Below are 19,920 nucleotides of genomic sequence, written 5' to 3'. Positions count from 1 at the left end.
TACCTCAGTCAGTAGTTTCAAATACTAATGTAATTTGGGGGCCCATTTTTAATCTTACCACAACCAGCCTTTGGGTCTCGACCCAGTCATTGAAAAGGGGGGTGTGTGTGTGTGTGTCTGTGTGTGTGTGTGTGTTGTGTGTGTTTACACAGGCTACAGTACGTGGTTGGCCTCCAGCCGTGTGCAGCTGCATCATAGCCTAGTGCTGCTGCTGCTGGCTGATGCTAATGGGGTTTCCTTATTTCAGACCAACCTTCCACTCTTCTGTCTTTCAGCCATCCCTCCCTGCCAGCCAGGGTGTGTGTGTGCGCGCGTGCGTGTGTCTGTGTGTGTATGTGTTTGAGTGTGTGTGTTTGGCCTGCCAGCAGCATGGGAGACTGCTCAAAAAAAACAGGGAGCTGTCACTAGTCCTTGTTGGTCTTGGATGCCTCTGTTGTGTTCCACTGCATTTTTCTTTCCTTTTTCTCTCTCTGCCTCCCTTTTTGTCTTGCATTGCATTATGCATTGCATCTCCTGATTAACCCAGATCTGTAAAGTTATCCCCGGGTCAGGGTCTTACTAACACAGAACAATGTTGGTACAATACAGAACAATATTTGAATAGTTTGTGCCATTACACCTGATGACATGCTCTTTTTTTAAAAGACTGAATGAATGCATATTTAATGGAAATGCATTCATGTTACAATAAAACAACATATTTCCTTTCCCATGACCTCATTGGTGCTCAGTCATGCTCTGGTGTCATTGCAGACTCCAGGTTCAATTCCTCAGGCCAAGAGGAGAGAGGACGAGGTGTCAGTTGGGAGCACGCCACTGGCCAAGCAGCCCTCCAATCAGGCCTCAGACTATGCCAGCAGTCCGGTCAAAACTAAGACAGTGACAGGTAGGTCGACCAACCCCTAGCTGTGTCAAATGTATAATATTGAAGATATTACCGTGACATTGCACTTCATATAATAACATGACATCAACTCCATGCAGCAGAGAGGTTTACACACATAAAGGGAACAGGCTTGTAAAAGATCTCGATCTTCTCTCTTTGTTTTCAGGTGTGTTTTGTGTAAAGATTAATATCACCAAATGAAAACTGCAGCGACATTAACTTCTCCCTTGATATTTGCAATAACTACCACTGTTTCTATGTTTAAGGATATGGTCTTTCAGTAGTGGAATAACAACATTTTACTAAATTTAACCTTGTTTCTATGCAATTAAATCATGTTACTATGTTGTTACATAACACACTACAGCTTGCTGACACCTGAGTGAACCCATTTCACAGAGGACACCACATATTCAGGCATGTCCTCTGTTTTCCTCCTCTGGAAGTATTACTGTGGGCTCTGGATGCCCAGAATAGATGGCTTGGCTGTGTGGAGCCTTCGATTCTTCGATGCCAGTTTTCCGCTTTCTGGGCCCCCCCCCCCCCCTTTTCAGAACAGACACATTCAGTGCACACACACATACAACTTAACAGAATACATGTACAGTACATATCAGCGCAGACGTTCATACAGGCAGGCAGGTTTATACTGTACATGTACACACCTGTGCATGCCACACACACAGACACTGTCACGCACTCCTGTTGCCTTAGATCCTTTCCAAAATTTTTCAGTAGGAAGTAGGAAACTCTGAACCCTTTGGATGGAGATCGACATATTGGAGAAAAAGAGGAGAGAAGGACAGGGATGAGGGAGAATAGATGCAGTTTTGGACCTTGTCAAGGATGTGACTGCTTGCTTTAGTGTCAGGAACAAACTGACAAGTAGCCAACAGTAACCATAAGCGTTAAGGTTGATTGCGGCAAGACAGGTGAGAAAGGAATTTAGCTACTAGACCTAATAATGGTATTTTTTTTTTTTAATCAATGTGAGGAATTATTTAGTGGACCTTCGGCATATTGTATGGTGATCACAAAAAACTACCTAAAACACCAACACAGACACACACACACACACATACACACACAGACACACACACACACACACACACACACACACACACACACACACACACACACACACACACACACACACACACACACACACACTGTATAGTACCTATGTATTCTTACCATCCAACCAGGGAGGATGGCTGGAGCAGTCTCTCTGTTAAGGAGCTGTCCATGACACAACACAGAGCCTTACTGACTGCCGAAATGGTTTTCATTTATTACTCATGTGTATTCATGAACCTAGTAGCCCACCTCCTCTCTCATGTCCCCCTATATATATTTAATTAATGGGATCCAATGGAACGCCTTGGCTAACTTCATGTAACTTAATTAGTTACAAAGTTTAAAAAACGAATAAATAAATAAGTTTAAAAAAAAGTCTTCCCAGCCTCTACTGTTTGACTCTCACAGTGTTTGGGCTCCAGGTCCTCTAAACACTTTAACGGTTGAACCATTCTGCCAAAGCATCGCAGGGAAGAATCAGGGGAAATAAGCAAGTGGTTATTTTTCTCTTTTTTTTCCCTTCTTCTTTTTTAAGTCCCTGGGAAAAGTGTTCCTAACAGGAGTGATGAATCCCTGTTTTGGGTGAAGTCATCCTGTAGCTGTAAATAACATTGCATGTCTATGATGTCCCCCACATTGTCAAGTGTTTTGAAAAAATGCTCCTTTGACATTTAGGGATCTAAAAAAAAAGGCCTTTAGGGTTATTTCCTTGCTCGCTTTAAAAGCTAAGAGCTGAAAGGTCACGCCGCCATTTCCCTACTGGTTTTCCCTCTGTTCCTTGTTTCACTCCAAATTAGCCCTAATTGCCTTTCAATACCGCTAGCATCTTTGCTTACTCACATCTCAACAGTATATTCTCTCATTAGGGGTTGTCAGTAAACAGTCACCTTGGCTCCAACGCAGCACACAAAGCTAAATCAGGCTGTAGCTTGTCAGCAACACTCAGCTGACACTAGAGTACACTGGCTATCAATGTGCATGGCCTCCTCTCCATTAGCTATCTATCTCTGTGACTGGTCCTCTGCCTTGTTGTCCGACTTCTTATTTTTCTATTTGTGAAGCTGTTTTTCTGTCTGGGTAGCTGTCCGTTTGTCTTTTTATTACGTTTTTGTAGTAGTTTTCACATTCCTAGTCATGCTGTCTGCATTTGGGTCACTATGTGACAGGATTGAAAACAAAGCCTAGCCTGGATTTTAGAATTAACCAACGACACATACATACATACATACATACATACATACATACATACATACATACATACATACATACATACATACATACATACATACACGCACAAACACACATACACAGTGTGTTGGCTGTTAAAATGTTAAGTGATCAGCACATCTGGGCTGGAGTTGTGTCTATTGGAGTGTTTAGTGTTAGACCTATTTTCTCATTGTTGGACTGCATTAGTTAGCTAGAAACACAAACTGAGTCAGACTCAAGCTCTTTATTATCCAAATATTTCTCTTGTGAAGTGAAAACAAGACATTGGTAACTAGGTGCTGGGACTGTTTCCTTGAAATTCAACCAGCAGTGCCTTCATTCCAGCGCTCTACGTTGGAATCGAACTTGCAAGTAAATGAATAGCATCTTCTCTGGAAATTGCTGCGGTGTTACAGGAGTAGATGTAATGAAAATTTACAAATTGTTTCCGCGAGCAATCAGAATAAGTAAAGGGCAGAGGCATTTAGCCCCTGTGGTTTTAATCATGGTGAAACAATAAGCCACCCTGCAGTCAGAAAATCTTGATAGACTACAGCTCAACACTACAGAGGAGGACTTGCAGCACAGCACGTATTTAGTTTCCTTCATCCCAGAACTCCAGTTCCACCTTATCCTTGTTACTTCATAATGCATCCTTCCTGCAATTAACTATTTTGTTTCTCTGTATGCGAAGATGACTTTAGTTCTTCGGCCATGAATTAAATATGTGAACTCCCCACATCTTCTTGGGTTGTTGGATTGTGGTGATACTTGATACACTTTTTTTTTTGAGATTCAATAATAGAAATTCTGCTCCACCTCATTTCTCTTCATAATACATTGTTCCTGTGATTAATTGGAGGATAATAAATGGAATGTTAATTCTTCATATTCCCCAGGGTAGGCTGGCCACGGTGGGGTTGATACTCTGATGCACAGAAACGTGATATGTAGAATGATCTATCTTTATACTTCCCTTCCCTTTGGGTAATAGTTGTTTAATGTAGACTGTTGTGAAAAGAGCTATTTGTTGAGGCAGCTCAGGTAAAAATCCATCCTAAAAACTGATTTAACATATGTTAACCCCTATAACTGTACTCAATTGACAAACACATTGGAACCGTGGTGAGCCAGGACTCCTAAAAGGCTCAAGGCCATGGGAATAACACGTCACCCCCCCCCCCCGTCACCTCATGAGAAGAGCTGTTGACATCTAACATGTTATGATTGGAATTAGGCTCTCTAAAGATGATTTATTGATTGCTTTGCCATGTGCACACTGTGAATAAGGAGCTGGAAGTTTAAACAGGAGGGAGATGATGGGAGCTCACTCTTGTCTAGCTGTTAGATAAAAAAAAAAAAACACTGGCCAGGGTCAGCCCTAAAATCCAACAAGTGTATCATGTTTTCCTGTGGTGTTTATACATTATTGACTGTTAGCTGGACATAAAACTGTCTTCAGTTTTTTTTGTGTCAGCAGGATGCATTTAATCTCTAAAGCCATTTAGCTGCAGCGAGTGATCTGATGGATTTTTCAGAATCTATTTGTAATTGTTGCATGTTTACCCCAGGACATCTGATCCAGCTGTTTAGCTTGGGTTGAATCAATAAGCCATAATGATTTACTAAAGGGTAAAGCTGATGTAGTTGAGAAATGAGCATTGTGTCTTGATGGACCGTCATCTCATCAGCTGTGACGGAGCAAGGTTTTCAGGCAAATTAATAATTGCCCTTTTGAAATAAGTTGTGTAGTTGTAAGAAATTAATTGAAATGGACCAGCTCATTTTTCCCCCTTATGGAGCGTGTACACAGAAATTCTTTTTTTCCCCCTTCTTTTTGCTAAATTATCATTTGGCATTTTCCTTGATAGCTCTAATATGCTTGTTTTAACAGGACTTCAAATAAAAGTCTACACAAATGACAAGGTCGATTTTAGTTGCGGGTTTATTGCCGGCAAATAATTTCTCAGGGGACTCTAAGGGGGCTGTAATCACTGCAGCAGACGTTTTATTTTTCAGTCTTCAGTCATCTATTTAGGTAAACAGAGGAGAGATGTGCAGGTCGTTTGCCAGTTGGAGTCGACACGTGTTCGAACTGCCATTCACAGGGATGCATGGGGAATAAACACATAAGACTGGCTCAGGCTCAACAGGACTAGACAGCCAACTGGACTGCCACTGGTGCTGCTACTCAGATGGGCTTCAGGAGAAGACGTCATGAGATTCTTATAGGAACCATTACACTGGTATTTGTTGCAAATACCAGTGTCCTCACTGCAGATCATTTCCCCAGAAAGCACTGAGGGCAAGGTGATATCATACTGGGACTGTGGGGCTGCCCAGCTCAAATCTCAGAACCCATATCCACTCAACTCCAGTTGGCAACTAAATATTTCACCCTGTCTCTCTTCTTTTCTGGTTTTGGTCATTGCACATGTTAAAATATACAGGGTACATGTTACAAAACACCGCAAACAACCAGCATTGGCTGAATTGGACCGAAGCCAGTTCCGGGGGATGACCGAGACTTTGAATTCACTTTAAAGGGAAGATTCACCACCTTCTACGTGGATGACCAATCAATGTTGATGGTCAGTGTAATCATTTGAAGCAATAAATTGCTCAGTTAATGCTATTTTGACCGAGAGAGCTGAGTTCTCCTGCGCGTGGAGACATGCCGGCAGTGCATACATGTACCTCATGCATTGTGGCAAGCTACTGATGCGAAAACATAGTGTCTTATTTTCCACATTGTTAATAGCAGCACATTAACAACTTAGTTATTCAACATTTTGCTAAGAGGCAACTCAACATAATAGCTTACAATAGCATTAGGTAATATATAATATAATATATAAATACAACTGAACATCCGAGTCAGCCAAAACACTGTAAAATACATCCTTGTCCATAACATAGTCCGCACTTTTTTTGTGATGCCATTTCCACTGTTCGAAACGTAGCTAGTTTGCAATACAAGCAAAGAGAACAAGGAAGTTTTGTTATTGAGCGACATGTAGAGCCCGCCCCCTGGCTACCCAGAGAAATCAGAGCTGAAGCAGACTTAGGACCCTATCCTGCACCCGGCGCAGCGCAAAGCCCGATGCAAGTGTCTTTGCTAGTTTAAGACCGACGCAGTTGTCAGTTTCCCGTCCAGTGCCCGCGTTGTTTTAATAGCAAATGCACCTGCGCCCATCTGTGGCCCATGGGCGTGCTGGTCTTACAGGGAGGTGTGTTCAGGTGCATTCTGGGTGTAGTGCTATCTTGAGGCAGCGGGAAGTGATCGCTCCATTGACCAACAAAAACCTGGTCTAAAGTCAATAGCGCAGCATTTCATTGTTATTTTAACAGCAAATTAGTAAAATGTTCCTAGGCTCGTGCACAGCGCGTGCACACTATGCTTGTTACACACACAGGGACGCACAGCAGCACACACATATGCAGAAGATTACAAATAAAAATATTACGGTGCAAATCCTCCATCATAACAGCAATGCTCCAAGGTCCAAACGCACCTGGCTTTTAAAGGGAATGGGAGATGATCTCTGATTGGTTGATTGCATGTTATGCCCAAAACGCACCTATGATTAATTAAGACACTAATTACAACCCTTTTGAAACATGCGCCCGGCGCACGGACCCTTTTTTACCACCGTCAAACTAGCAAAAGTGGATTTGGACACGCCCTAAATGCACCTGCGCCATACGCTTCACACCGTGCACTTAGATCGTTAAGATAGGGCCCCATAGTTATTTCTTGCCTCCAACTATGGCGCTGGTTTTGCAACCGTAAACAGCAGCTTTCTCAGTCAATATAGCACGCACAGAGGAATTTATTGCTTTAGTCGAATACATTTACCATCAACACTGATTGGACATCCACATAAAAGGTGACAAATTTTCCTTTTAAGTGTGCAACTCAAATATTTAGTCCCTGAAGTCCCCTGAATGCTCGTGATGTGTTGATGCTGTCACAATCCTGGATACACCCGTTAAGGTTTCACTTGAGCTGCTGCTATAAAATATGCTACAGATGAAATCTTACTACTTTTCATCCTGCAATAATTGTAGTCCCAACTGTCTCAATACTGCTGCTAGTCCCTTAATGGAACACACTGAAAAGAAAAAAAAGATGAACTGGTTCCTCTTTGAGTCCACTACGGTAAGATCTTCTAGTCCAGTATACATATGTTCTGGCCCCTGTCCCCCCAGAGACACTCTGAAGCCCACAGTATGTACTCTAACCATGCATTAAAGTGGTCAATTCAAAAATATAAGTTAACAGTTTGCATGTCCAGAGTGTGGCTGTTTTGAAATACTGTTATAGGATTAAATGACCTGATGTGTTGGATATATGAAGTATTGATATAGAGCGGTGTTTTGTTCCGCCTGATTATAAATTGGCGAAAGCAGTGTTTCTCTGTGCCTATTGACTATGATAGTTTTCCACTGGAGCTATTGATTTCCCCACAGGGAGTTACAGAATAAATCATAATCCACTGGAAGAAAATCATTTTCAGAGTTTTTAGCAGTTCAAAGCCTCCTCAGAACAATTGCACTCGCTAGATGTCCCTGCTTCCAATTGGCCATTTGAATGCATGCCTGGCACTTTTATGATGTAAAGAGAGTGTTATGTTGTTTTGTTACCACATTCAGCCTAGCTACAGTTTCGTAGTAATCAAGGGGGACTTTCCTGCAGGCTTTTGTAAGGTGCCTTATAATGTGTAGGCAAATGTACAGAGACACACAGCACCAGTTCACTGCAGAAAGCCCTGAGGGCAAGGTGATCATGCTGGGGCTGTGGGGCTGCCCAGCTCAAATCTCAGAATCCATATCCACTCAGCTCCAGTTGGCAACTAAATATTTCACCCTGTCTCTCTTCTTTTCTGGTTTTGGTCATTGCACATGTTAAAATATACAGGGTACATGTTACAAAACACCGCTGACTTTCATAACCAGCATTGGCTGAATTGGACCGAAGCCAGTTCCTGTGGATGACAAGAACACAGCACATTGTAAAATATATTATAGATATGTTCATGTTACTAAATACACACGTCTGCAATTAAGATCGGCTCTCCATCACATAAGGACTCCTATTTCTCCTTGAATGGCATACTCTGTTCATGTACTGTACAAATACTAATTTGTAAGCCTTGTCTAGGTGTTTTTTGTGCTAAATGTTTCTTCAAAATGCTCCTTTTGCACATTTGTATGGCTCTGGTTGGCTTTTATAATTAATATTTATGGTCAGTCCGTCAGGCTTTTCTGGTCAAAGTAAAATGGTCTGACTAAACATTCTGGTGGATATACTAGAGGTTTGGTACTTCATTTAAAAAAAATAAACATCACATCACGGGTTTGTTTGAATATTGCTTAGTAACATCATCAGAAGTGTTAACGGTTGTTTTTGTGTGATTACCCTTTACAAGAAAAGGCCGTGGAAGAGCAACTTTGAAAACAAGTCGTTTCTTCTCATTTTGAGGTCGATTTCTGTCTGCCCGCACAATTACACCACAAATTGGTTCACATAAAACTAGCCTCTAAGTATTTTCTTTATTTGTCCCTAATGAATGTTCCTTTTGGCAGCAGCACTGTGTTTCTGATCGAGACCCTCCCGAGTCCCGAGCTTCTCATTGTTCTCTAACATTTACCAGAATAATGATCTCACCGGCTTTCATTTTCAATCCTAAAATTAGCCGTTGGCGCTCTGAGAAACCTATCCTACAATCTGGCTGTGCTTCTAAAAGGTTGGAAGGAGAACTGTTGTCTTAGTTCCTGTCTGCTAGTGGTCTGGATGATGGGATTAGATATAATTTTGCTGTTTACTGGGAGGACCAGAAAGAGAGACGAGGAAAATTTGCATTGTTCATATTGTCAATCTGCAAGCTAGAAGAAAATATCTGGTGGTAGTCGGGGCTGTGGGCCTCACAAAAACATTTCCGTACTGATGCTTTTCTGTGATCTCAACCGTAGTGCGTCAGCAAAAAAGGTTGGGAACAGGAAAGAAAGTCCAGGTTTCATGGTTGAGAGGGGTATATTCTGGAAAGACATAAATCAATATATTTTGGATAAAGAAACAGCAGTGAGAAACTAATATATACATCCATTTACACACGTATAAAAGAGAGCGAGAACTGATGGGACGACTTCACGCAGAACTCCACAGTCATACATGACTATAATCCAAGCCCAAGTAGCCTGATGGAAGTCAGGCAGGTTTTTATTGGCTGCCGTGCGCTTTTCAGAAAGGGATAATATTTTCATTGTGGAGTTATTTATATAGTTTAATTTTTCTGGTAAAGTCAATAATTTATCAAGGTAATGATGGTTGGAGAGGGGAAAGAAAACAAGAAAAGGAGAATAATGAGATAGGAACCCCCCCCCCCCACCCCTGAGAAGCATGGTTGTAGTCTGTAGGGAACTCTACTCGCTCGATGAGAATGTCTCTGGCCTCCGCACACTGATGAGCCCGCGCAAACCAGTCTGTGGGGAATAGATTTGTCCTTATGTATCCCTTTTTCTGCTTCCATGAATGATAAGGGTATTAGGCCTTGTGGATGTTGGCTTTGGTTTTTGAGGTTGAAGTGAGAGGAGCAGAGAAAGTTGGGGTTGAGTTGTGGTTCATCAGACGTAGCGTGGATTAGTGTGCAGGCTGGAGGGGGCTCAGTTCAGATGACAGGAGAACAGGAGGGGATTGGAAACTGGGTTGAGATGATTTCACAAGTGATGTTTCAAATGGTCTTGCTGTCACTGTGAGAAGGCGTTTTTTGTTAGTTTTCATCTTAACATGTTCTGTCATGGTCTGGCTGGCAGGATCTCTCATCTCCTCCCCTCTTTTTTTTTTTTTAGATAAGTATCTCAACTGAATATTGTATAGGTTGAATAGCTATGTTGTGTATGATCAGGTTCAACTCTGATGATAATGATGATGACGATTGCAATGGGAAATGTGTGTGATTCTCGCTTTTTTTTTTAATCTAGCCAGAGACATCAGAGAGTCTGTTTCTGCATGCCTGAATAAAAAAAAAAGTCTTCCCTTCACAATTACCTTGACTGGTTAGGGGACTTCCTAAAGCATAGCTGGTGGGAAGAGACATCATGCAGTGTCTGTAGAGTAGAAGTAAATGGGCAAAATAAAACTCTTAAAACACAGTCCTCTTGCCACCCCCTCACCCCCATTCCTCACCCGTTCATTCAGCCCGACCACACCACTTTTTCATAGACGGCTTTAATAACCCCATAACAAATGGAGTTACGTAAATATTTAAATAAACACCGACTTGCATCCAAAACAAATAGGCAGGCGAGTTTATTAAAGAGCCCCATTGCTGCCTCTGCATGCAGCTGTAACAGAATATACAACACTTCAACTCACTGTAAACCATTTGGAAATGGGAACATAACAGAAAGATAGCAGGCGGCATGGGGAAATGCCAAGATCCTTCAATGAGGCTGTTTTTATGGTTGACTTGCTCAACCACTTGGAAAGGACATATGGATACTTTGTGCCATTGTTGTTGAGAAAAACTGGAAACTGGTGCTGTTAAGGTGTTAGTGTTGTGTGACTGTGGGTATAACAGAGTGAATTTGTGTGTGTATATGTGTGTGTGTGTGTGTGTTTTTTCGTTCTTACGTGTGTCGGTGAGTGTGAATTTCACATTTGTATGATGTGCGATTTACACTTGCCACACCACACACCCTCACACATTTTACAGCAATGTTACTCTGCCACGGCGGTGTTGTTGTACATCATGAAATGAGGCAACACTGATTTGTTTCCCGCCTTTTAGTCAACGTGTTGTAATAGGGCTCTGGTCTCTGCGTTTTCTCTGATCACGTGACACATGCTCAGCGCTGTGGGCTTAAAAGACCCAGACCTTTCACTTGCTGGGGGATGTGATGGAGCTGTTGAAGAGGATGAATAATCACCATCAGAACACTAGAATGAACACTAAGAGAGAAAGCGGGAGTGGTGGGAGAGAGTGAGAACAAAACAGAGGAGTAAAGGAGAGGGGAAGGGTGTATGGTCAGAGTTTGGCCAATAAGATATTAGCCTAATGGCCTAACAGAGGGTGAAAATGAGGACATGGCTGAGATGGCACGAGACAGGGGGAATAACCCCACTTTAAGAGGACTCTCAGGACTTGTTAGGCCTGGGCAGGTTTAAGAGCTTTGGGCGCTCCTGTCATATTTCTCTTTCATTTGAATTTAGACCTCTTGTGTTCTCTGTCTTTCTCATTCTCTGTCCCTGCCTGCCTCTCTCTTTTTTTTCAATCCCCTCCCTGCAGAAATGGCGGCCGCCAAGTCAATATAACAAGATATGGCAGTTTCATTCCAAATAATGACCCCAGGATTAACAAACACAGTCCTGGAATGGTATTTAAAACAAAGCAGAGAGCAGAATGGCCTTGCATCGTTGCTGCCTATGCTGTACTTCTACTTTAGCACACTTTCTGATTGGCCTAACAGACTCTCTCTTGGGAAGAACATTCACAGTTTTGCCTACCCTCAAGTAAAAAAAGGTTAGCCATAAGGTCTATAGGATTAGGGCAATAACTAGATTAAAACTGCAGCCAGTACCCCCTTTGAGGCCTGGCCAAAAAGTAATAATATCAACAACAAAAAACGATGGGTTACTCTAGATGATGGTGGTATTGATTTGAAATGAGAAGGTAGTAGAAGATCAGGGTGTCAAAAGCTGAATTTAAAGGTCCCATGACATGGTGTTCTTTGGATGCTTTTATATAGACATTAGTGGTCCTAATACTGTATCTGAAGTCTCTTTTATATAGACCTTAGTGGTCCCCTAATACTGTATCTGAAGTCTCTTTTATATAGACCTTAGTGGTCCCCTAATACTGTATCTGAAGTCTCTTTTATATAGACCTTAGTGGTCCCCTAATACTGTATCTGAAGTCTCTTTTATATAGACCTTAGTGGTCCCCTAATACTGTATCTGAAGTCTCTTTTATATAGGCCTTAGTGGTCCCCTAATACTGTATCTGAAGTCTCTTTTATATAGACCTTAGTGGTCCCCTAATACTGTATCTGAAGTCTCTTTTATATAGGCCTTAGTGGTCCCCTAATACTGTATCTGAAGTCTCTTTTATATAGGCCGTAGTGGTCCCCTAATACTGTATCTGAAGTCTCTTTTATATAGACCTTAGTGGTCCCCTAATACTGTATCTGAAGTCTCTTTTATATAGACCTTAGTGGTCCCCTAATACTGTATCTGAAGTCTCTTTTATATAGACCTTAGTGGTCCCCTAATACTGTATCTGAAGTCTCTTTTATATGGACCTTAGTGGTCCCCTAATACTGTATCTGAAGTCTCTTTTATATAGGCCTTAGTGGTCCCCTAATACTGTATCTGAAGTCTCTTTTATATAGGCCTTAGTGGTCCCCTAATACTGTATCTGAAGGCTCTTTTATATAGACCTTAGTGGTCCCCTAATACTGTATCTGAAGTCTCTTTTATATAGACCTTAGTGGTCCCCTAATACTGTATCTGAAGTCTCTTTTATATAGACCTTAGTGGTCCCCTAATACTGTAGCTGAAGTCTCTTTCCCGAAATTCAGCCTTGGTGCAGAATTACAGCCACTAGAGCCAGTCCCACAATGAGCTTTCCTTAGGATGTGCCATTTCTGTGTCTGTAGCTATTGAGGAGGAGAGGGGGGGCAAGGTGGAGGGTGGGTGTGTGTCCTTGACCAACTGCCACTTTGCTCGTTTGAAAGCCATGATGTCTCTCTCTTTCTCATGGGTGGGCCAAATTCTCTGGGCGGGCAAAGCAGAGAAAGGGGAGGTAACCTTTCCCCTTATGACCTCATAAGGGGCAAGATTCCAGATTGGCCCATCTGAGCTTTCATTTTCTCAAAGGCAGAGCAGGATACCCAGGGCTCGGTTTACACCTATCACCATTTCTAGCCAATGGGGGACCATAGGCAGGCTGGGGGAATGCATATTAATGTTAAAAAACAAATGTGAAATTTTCATGCCATGGGACCTTTAATGGTAAAAACTGGAATTGTTGTCCTAATTTTAGGCTCTGTGCTGATCTGTGTCTGCCCTCATGTATTAATGCATGTTGTGCAATATAAAATTAGTTCCACAGGTTAATGCAAGTGCATACTGCATGTGGCACACTGCATACCTACTCACGTGTACTTGCATATTTGCAATTGTGCATTTCCACACAAAGGAATCATAGTTGCAATTGTCAAAATGCACACACAACCTGGCAATCTCCAACTTCTAGTCATACAGGGTCCACTCCACCCTCAGGCTAACTATCTCATGGTGTGTAATAGATTGTTTTGGCAATTTGGAGGGTCATGGTACAATTGATGCTTTTGAATGTCAGAAGGGTGGTCTCTTTTTACTCTAAGATTTCATCAATGATGTGACGATCATTTGGGGTCTGTTTTAATGTGTATCCGTTGTGTATTGCAAGGGCAGTGTGTGTGGATATATGTTGCCGTTTGGTTGGGCAAGGATTCCGGGTACGGTGGAGGGGGGGTAACCAGGACACTGACGTAAGTAGTAAGACTGGTATTTCCAGTGATAACCACCAACAGAGTTAAAATCATACACACCCCTCACTCACTCACTCACTCACTCACACACACGCACACACACACACACACACCACTTTGCACATACATTGATGTTAATGTGGGCGCAGACTCATTGACTCATGTTCCCAAGAACTTACAGTTACAATACTTTGTCACAACCTACTATACAAATAAACACACATTCACACAGAGCATATCCAGTCCCTGGGGTAAAGTCTCCTTGGTCTAGACAGCTGGGCCACATGACAGAGAGCAGCAGCCACAGAGCTCTGTCATGTCTATATGGATCCCCTGCAGAGCGGAACAGGAAACGGCTCTCTAATGCAGTGTGACAGGAATACTCTCACACACACACACACACACACAGCCCTCTACAACAAAACACTATTGACAACCCAATGATATCACAGCGGTTTATGCCGCACTCTCTGCACATTACTCAATGAAAGACAGTCCATGAAACACAATCTGTCCTGTCAAAGTCAATTTTTGCCATCTGTGGCTGTGGATATTTAGTGAAGTATACTAACACTGGAATTGGTTGTGTACTGTACAAGGCTCACAGAATCTAGTGTATGTAGCTGACGAACAAGAACGAGGGAGAAGGCAGATTGGAAAATATGGGTTGTCAAATGTACAAAATGTACAGTGCGGTCATGTGCATAGTACGTGATGATGCAACACTGATTGTAGGCATCATGACAAAAACAGTCCATTTCATAGTCCCTGAATGCCAGAGGCACCTGGATGCTGAGTGTGAGAAAATACTGTAAGAGTCCAGACACGATGATCTCGGCCCTCAGTCTGGTTTCTTCCACTTACAGACACACACGCACACATGCACCTGTGAGCTTAGTCACTCAGCCGTCTATGTGTGTGCGCGCGCGCACACACACACAACACACACACACACACACACACACACTCCCACCCACCCACAAGTTTTAGGCAGGTTGCCACAGCAACAACAAATCAGGGTAACTTAACCATCCTTTTTGTCCATTGCCCTGGCAACACACTTTTGTTTCCGTGCCAACCCATTTGCCTGTTTTAGTTATATTTGGGAGCGTAGCGTCTGGGGAGGCACTGTGGTGCTGTGACATCATCGCTGTTTCATGACAAATGTGGGATAGAGCTGCTGAGCAAGGCAGACCTTTAAATCATGGAATATGTCCTAATGTGTCTTCAGAGGGACCCCCCTTCCCTCACCTCTGGCGCCCTGATGGCTTTAACATCCACAGACCTCAGGCTAACCTGGTAGAATGTGTGTTCTGTCCATATGCCTCTGTCTCAGTTCCTTCGAATTTCTGCTTCTGCACCTCTCTCTTACACTCAGTTTCTCTTTTATCTGTGTGTCTGCTTCTCTCACAAGAACTGTCTATTAACAGGGAAGTCGTTCTTGGACCCTCAGGTTAATAGGGTTAGTGCAAAGGCTAATTTAGGGGGTTGTTTCTGTGGGATGTGTGTGCTTGGCTGTTGCCATGAGTGTCAGTGCAGACTGTCAACCTTTGTCTGGACCACAGCAGGCCCACTAGGACATGTCATGTCTAGGATACTGTGTGTGTGTGTGTGTGTGTGTGTGTGTGTGTGTGTGTGTGTGTGTGTGTGTGTGTGCGTGTGTGCGTGTGCATGTGCGCACGCTGCTGTAGGAGACAAGAAACCTGAGTGCTAACATTACATCACCTCAATGAAGTGTCAGTTAAACATCATATAACATGATACTGTACAGCAAATGAAAATAAAAGTGAATTATGAAGAGAGTTAAATGTAGGATGAAAGCAGGGCAGTACAGTCTCGTGTACCATATACCATTTTTATATTACATATTACAGGGTTCTACAGTACTTCTGTGGTAAAGAGGTTATTTCATCACAGGACCAGTATATAGTATAAACAAAACAAATTTACATTACTACAATTGGGTACACACAGTACTGAAGTACTTTTTTTCTTTTCCAGAATCACGTCCCCTGTCCATCCCCATGAGGGTGATGCCCGATGCCACAGCAGCGGAGTCATGGACAACCTCAGAGGAGAGAATGAAGGAGCTCATTGCCCAAGCCTGGGATGCTGTTAAACGCCTTACTCTACAGGTATCAAACGATATACTCTACCATTATTGTACATACAGTGCCTTGCGAAAGTATTCGGCCCCCTTGAACGTTTCGACCTTTTGCCACATTTCAGGCCTCAAACATAAAGATATAAAACTGTAATTTTTTGTGAAGAATCAACAACAAGTGGGTCCCAATTATGAAGTGGAACGAAATTCATTGGCTATTTCAAACTTTTTTAACAAATAAAAAACTGAAAAAGTGGGCGTGCAAAATTATTCAGCCCCTTTACTTTCAGTGCAGCAAACTCTCTCCAGAAGTTCAGTAAGGATCTTTGAATGATCCAATGTTGACCTAAATGACTAATGATGATAAATAGAATCTAGCTGTGTGTAATCAAGTCTCCGTATAAATGCACCTGCTCTGTGATAGTCTCAGAGGTCCGTGTAAAGCGCGCAGAGCATCATGAAGAACAAGGAACACACCAGGCAGGTCCGAGATACTGTTGTGGAGAAGTTTAAAGCCGGTTTGGATACAAAAGATTTCCCAAGCTTTAAACATCCCAAGGAGCACTGTGCAAGCGATAATATTGAAATGGAAGGAGTATCAGACCACTACAAATCTACGAAGACCCGGCCGTCCCTCTAAACTTTCAGCTCATACAATGAGAAGACTGATCAGAGATGCAGCCAAGAGGCCCATGATCACTCTGGATGAACTGCAGAGATCTACAGCTGAGGTGGGAGACTCTGTCCATAGGACAACAATAATCGTATACTGCACAAATCTGGCCTTTATGGAAGAGTGGCAAGAAGAAAGCCATTTCTTAAAGATATCCATAAAAGTGTCGTTTAAAGTTTGCCAAAGCGACCTGGGAGACACACCAAACATGTGGAAGAAGGTGCTCTGGTCAGATGAAACCAAAATCGAACTTTTTGGCAACAATGCAAAACGTTATGTTTGGCGTAAAAGCAACACAGCTCATCACCCTGAACACACCATCCCCACTGTCAAACATGGTGGTGGCAGCATCATGGTTTGGGCCTGCTTTTCTTCAGCAGGGACAGGGAAGATGGTTAAAATTGATGGGAAGATGGATGGAGCCAAATACAGGACCATTCTGGAAGAAAACCTGATGGAGTCTGCAAAAGACCTGAGACTGGGGAGGAATTTGTCTTCCAACAAGACAATGATCCAAAACATAAAGCAAAATCTACAATGGAATGGTTCACAAATAAACATATCCAGGTGTTAGAATGGCCAAGTCAAAGTCCAGACCTGAATCAAATCGAGAATCTGTGGAAAGAACTGAAAACTGCTGTTCACAAACGCTCTCCATCCAACCTCACTGAGCGCTCGAATTGTTTTCCAAGGAGGAATGGGCAAAAATGTCAGTCTCGATGTGCAAAACTGATAGAGACATACCCCAAGCGACTTACAGCTGTAATCGCAGCAAAAGGTGGCGCTACAAAGTATTAACTTAAGGGGGCTGAATAATTTTGCACTCACTATTTCAGTTTTTTATTTGTTTAAAAGGTTTGAAATATCCAATAAATTTCGTTCCACTTCATGATTGGGACCCACTTGTTGTTGATTCTTCACAAAAAATTACAGTTTTATATCTTTATGTTTGAGGCCTGAAATGTGGCAAAAGGTCGAAACGTTCAAGGGGGCCGAATACTTTCGCAAGGCACTGTACATGTTGTATAGCAGGTGGTCTTTTTGATGTTTCTTTCCAGTCAGTGATATGTGAGATTCCACTGTATGTAGTCCTGTTTGGAGCAGAGTGGCCCAGTAGCATGTCCTTATAGTCTAGGTCTGAGGGGTCAAGCCCCATGTACTTTACATGTAAACAAAGAGTCCACCCTGCTGAAATATGCTTGAGCTACACACTGAATTCACATTATTGCAATTAGATTCTGAAATAGAAATCTGGTCCCCACATATCTATCAATAATGACTTTAAAGTGGACATATTATGCTTTTCCGTATTTTCTGTCATATCTACAATGTTATAATGTCGGATTTTCATGTTAAACGTGGCCAGAACTTCAAATAATGAGGTAAACGTATTTTAGAGAAATCCCCCATGAGCTAAAACGTTCAGATTTCCAACTGTTCTGAACACTCCGGTTTCAACAGTTTTTAGTTTTTTCTACTCTTGGCTAAGTGTTACGCAACTCTAAGCCGGCCTTCTATGATTGGTCATCTGCTCCAGGTACGCAGGACTGGAGTGTTTTTTTTTTAAGCCACTGCGGTGTTAACATTCTCACATGTAACTACATGCTAACGGCAGTAAAATGTCCTCTTGGCTGCCAGTGTTGTTAAATTAAAAAGCCTTAATCTGCGATTATTGACTGTAGAAAGTCCTGCTATATTCTATTAGTGTCCACTTCTAACTATAGTAGCTACATGCTAACAGCAGAAAAAGATGCAATCTTGTCTTCCAATATTGTTAAATTCTCCCCAATTCCGGGTCACATTACTACTGAAACATGTCCTACTGGGTAGTGTTTGGTTCAAAACCTTCATCTGCCAATTTTGACGGTAGAAAGTGCTGCTTTGTTACACTACAATCTAAAGTTAGCCTAGTGCTAAATATCTAGTAGCTGCATGCTTACATATAGCCTGTAGCTGCATGCTTACATATAGCTGTAATCTTGGCGGCCAATGCTGGTAATTTTTCCCCAGATTCGGGTCACTTTACTGCTGGGACATGTCCGGTTGTGTAGTATTTGGTTTAAAAGTCTCTACTGGTGATTTTTCACGGTACGAAGTCCTGCTATATACTCCGTTGCTGTAGCTCCAGTTTCAACTAGCTAGTGAAACAACAGCGGAGCGTAGATTGCAGGAAAAACTCTGGCCAATCAGAGCAGATTGAGCTTTGTTCGGGAGGCGGGCTTAAAGAGACAGGCACTCCTACACATCATCTCATACAGAGGAGCAGCCATGGGCAGTATGAGTGAAAATAAAGTGTTTATTTCATTTTTTTTATTATCAATAAAGCATGTAAACATGTTCTAGTACAAACACAAAATGCAAGTATTATCCTGAAACTGCTATATAATAGTTGCCCTTTAAATGTCTTGGTGACATGGAACTTTCAGTTATGCTGGATTTGCATATTACTGTACAACTACCTTACTCATTTCCACTTCAACTAAAGCTTTCTAATCACAGTATAATTTAAAACACTCATATTACACTGATATAAGACCTGTAAAATAGTATGTATGTATGTATATATATATATATATATATATATATATATATATATATATATATATATGTATATATATATATATATATATGTATGTATATGTATATATATATATATATGTATATGTATATATATATATATATGTATATGTGTATATATATATATATGTACAGTGCCTTGCGAAAGTATTCGGCCCCCTTGAACTTTTCGACCTTTTGTCACATTTCAGGCCTCAAACATAAAGATATAAAACTGTAATTTTTTGTGAAGAATCAACAACAAGCGGGACACAATCATGAAGTGGAACAAAATTTATTGGATATTTCAAACCTTTTAAACAAATAAAAAACTGAAATATTTGAATTCAACTAATAAGACTAATACTTTGTAGCGCCACCTTTTGCTTGCGATTACAGCTGGGAAGTCGCTAGTATTATTATCAGTTTTGCACATCGACATTTTTGCCCATTCAGCCTTACAAAACAGCTCGGGCTCAAAGAGGTGAGGTGGATGGAGAGCGTTTTGAGCGCACTTTTCAGTTCTTTCCACAGATTCTTGATTGATTCAGGTCGGACTTTGACTTGTTTTTTTGCTTTGTGGCAATCTTTTTTTTTTTTTTTTTTTTTTCACCAGTCTCAGGATCTTTGCACACTTCTCGGTTTTTCTTCAAGAATGGTCCTGTATTTGGCTTCCATCCCATCTTCCTCATCCATTTTAACATCTTCCCTGTCCCTGCTGAAAAGCTGCAGCTTTCTTGATTCCATTTCCATTGCTTTCTTTCTTCCTCTTTCCAACTTTTTTTTTTTTTTTTTTTTTTTTTTTTTTCTCCTTTTTTCTTTCCCTATTTTTTTCTTTCTTCCTCTTACTATGGCTCATCTTTCTTTTCCTCATTCTTT

At 41.7% G+C, this 19,920-nt stretch overlaps 1 protein-coding gene across 4 annotated transcripts in view; it reads left to right on the top strand.

Moving 5' to 3' along the window:
- Positions 1-19,920, top strand: part of LOC120562122 (vacuolar protein sorting-associated protein 13B) — a 380,029-nt gene that overhangs the window by 154,592 nt on the left and 205,517 nt on the right. For all 4 annotated transcript variants that reach the window (XM_039805631.1, XM_039805634.1, XM_039805630.1 and 1 more), the window contains 2 exons: positions 754-886; positions 15,710-15,843. In XM_039805631.1, coding sequence (XP_039661565.1) covers positions 754-886; positions 15,710-15,843 — 267 coding nt within the window. The remainder of the gene's footprint in view (positions 1-753; positions 887-15,709; positions 15,844-19,920) is intronic.

This window comes from Perca fluviatilis, chromosome 7, assembly GCF_010015445.1.
Source record: "Perca fluviatilis chromosome 7, GENO_Pfluv_1.0, whole genome shotgun sequence".
In the NCBI taxonomy this organism is placed as follows: domain Eukaryota; kingdom Metazoa; phylum Chordata; class Actinopteri; order Perciformes; family Percidae; genus Perca; species Perca fluviatilis.
This window is presented reverse-complemented; position numbering and strand designations above follow the sequence as displayed.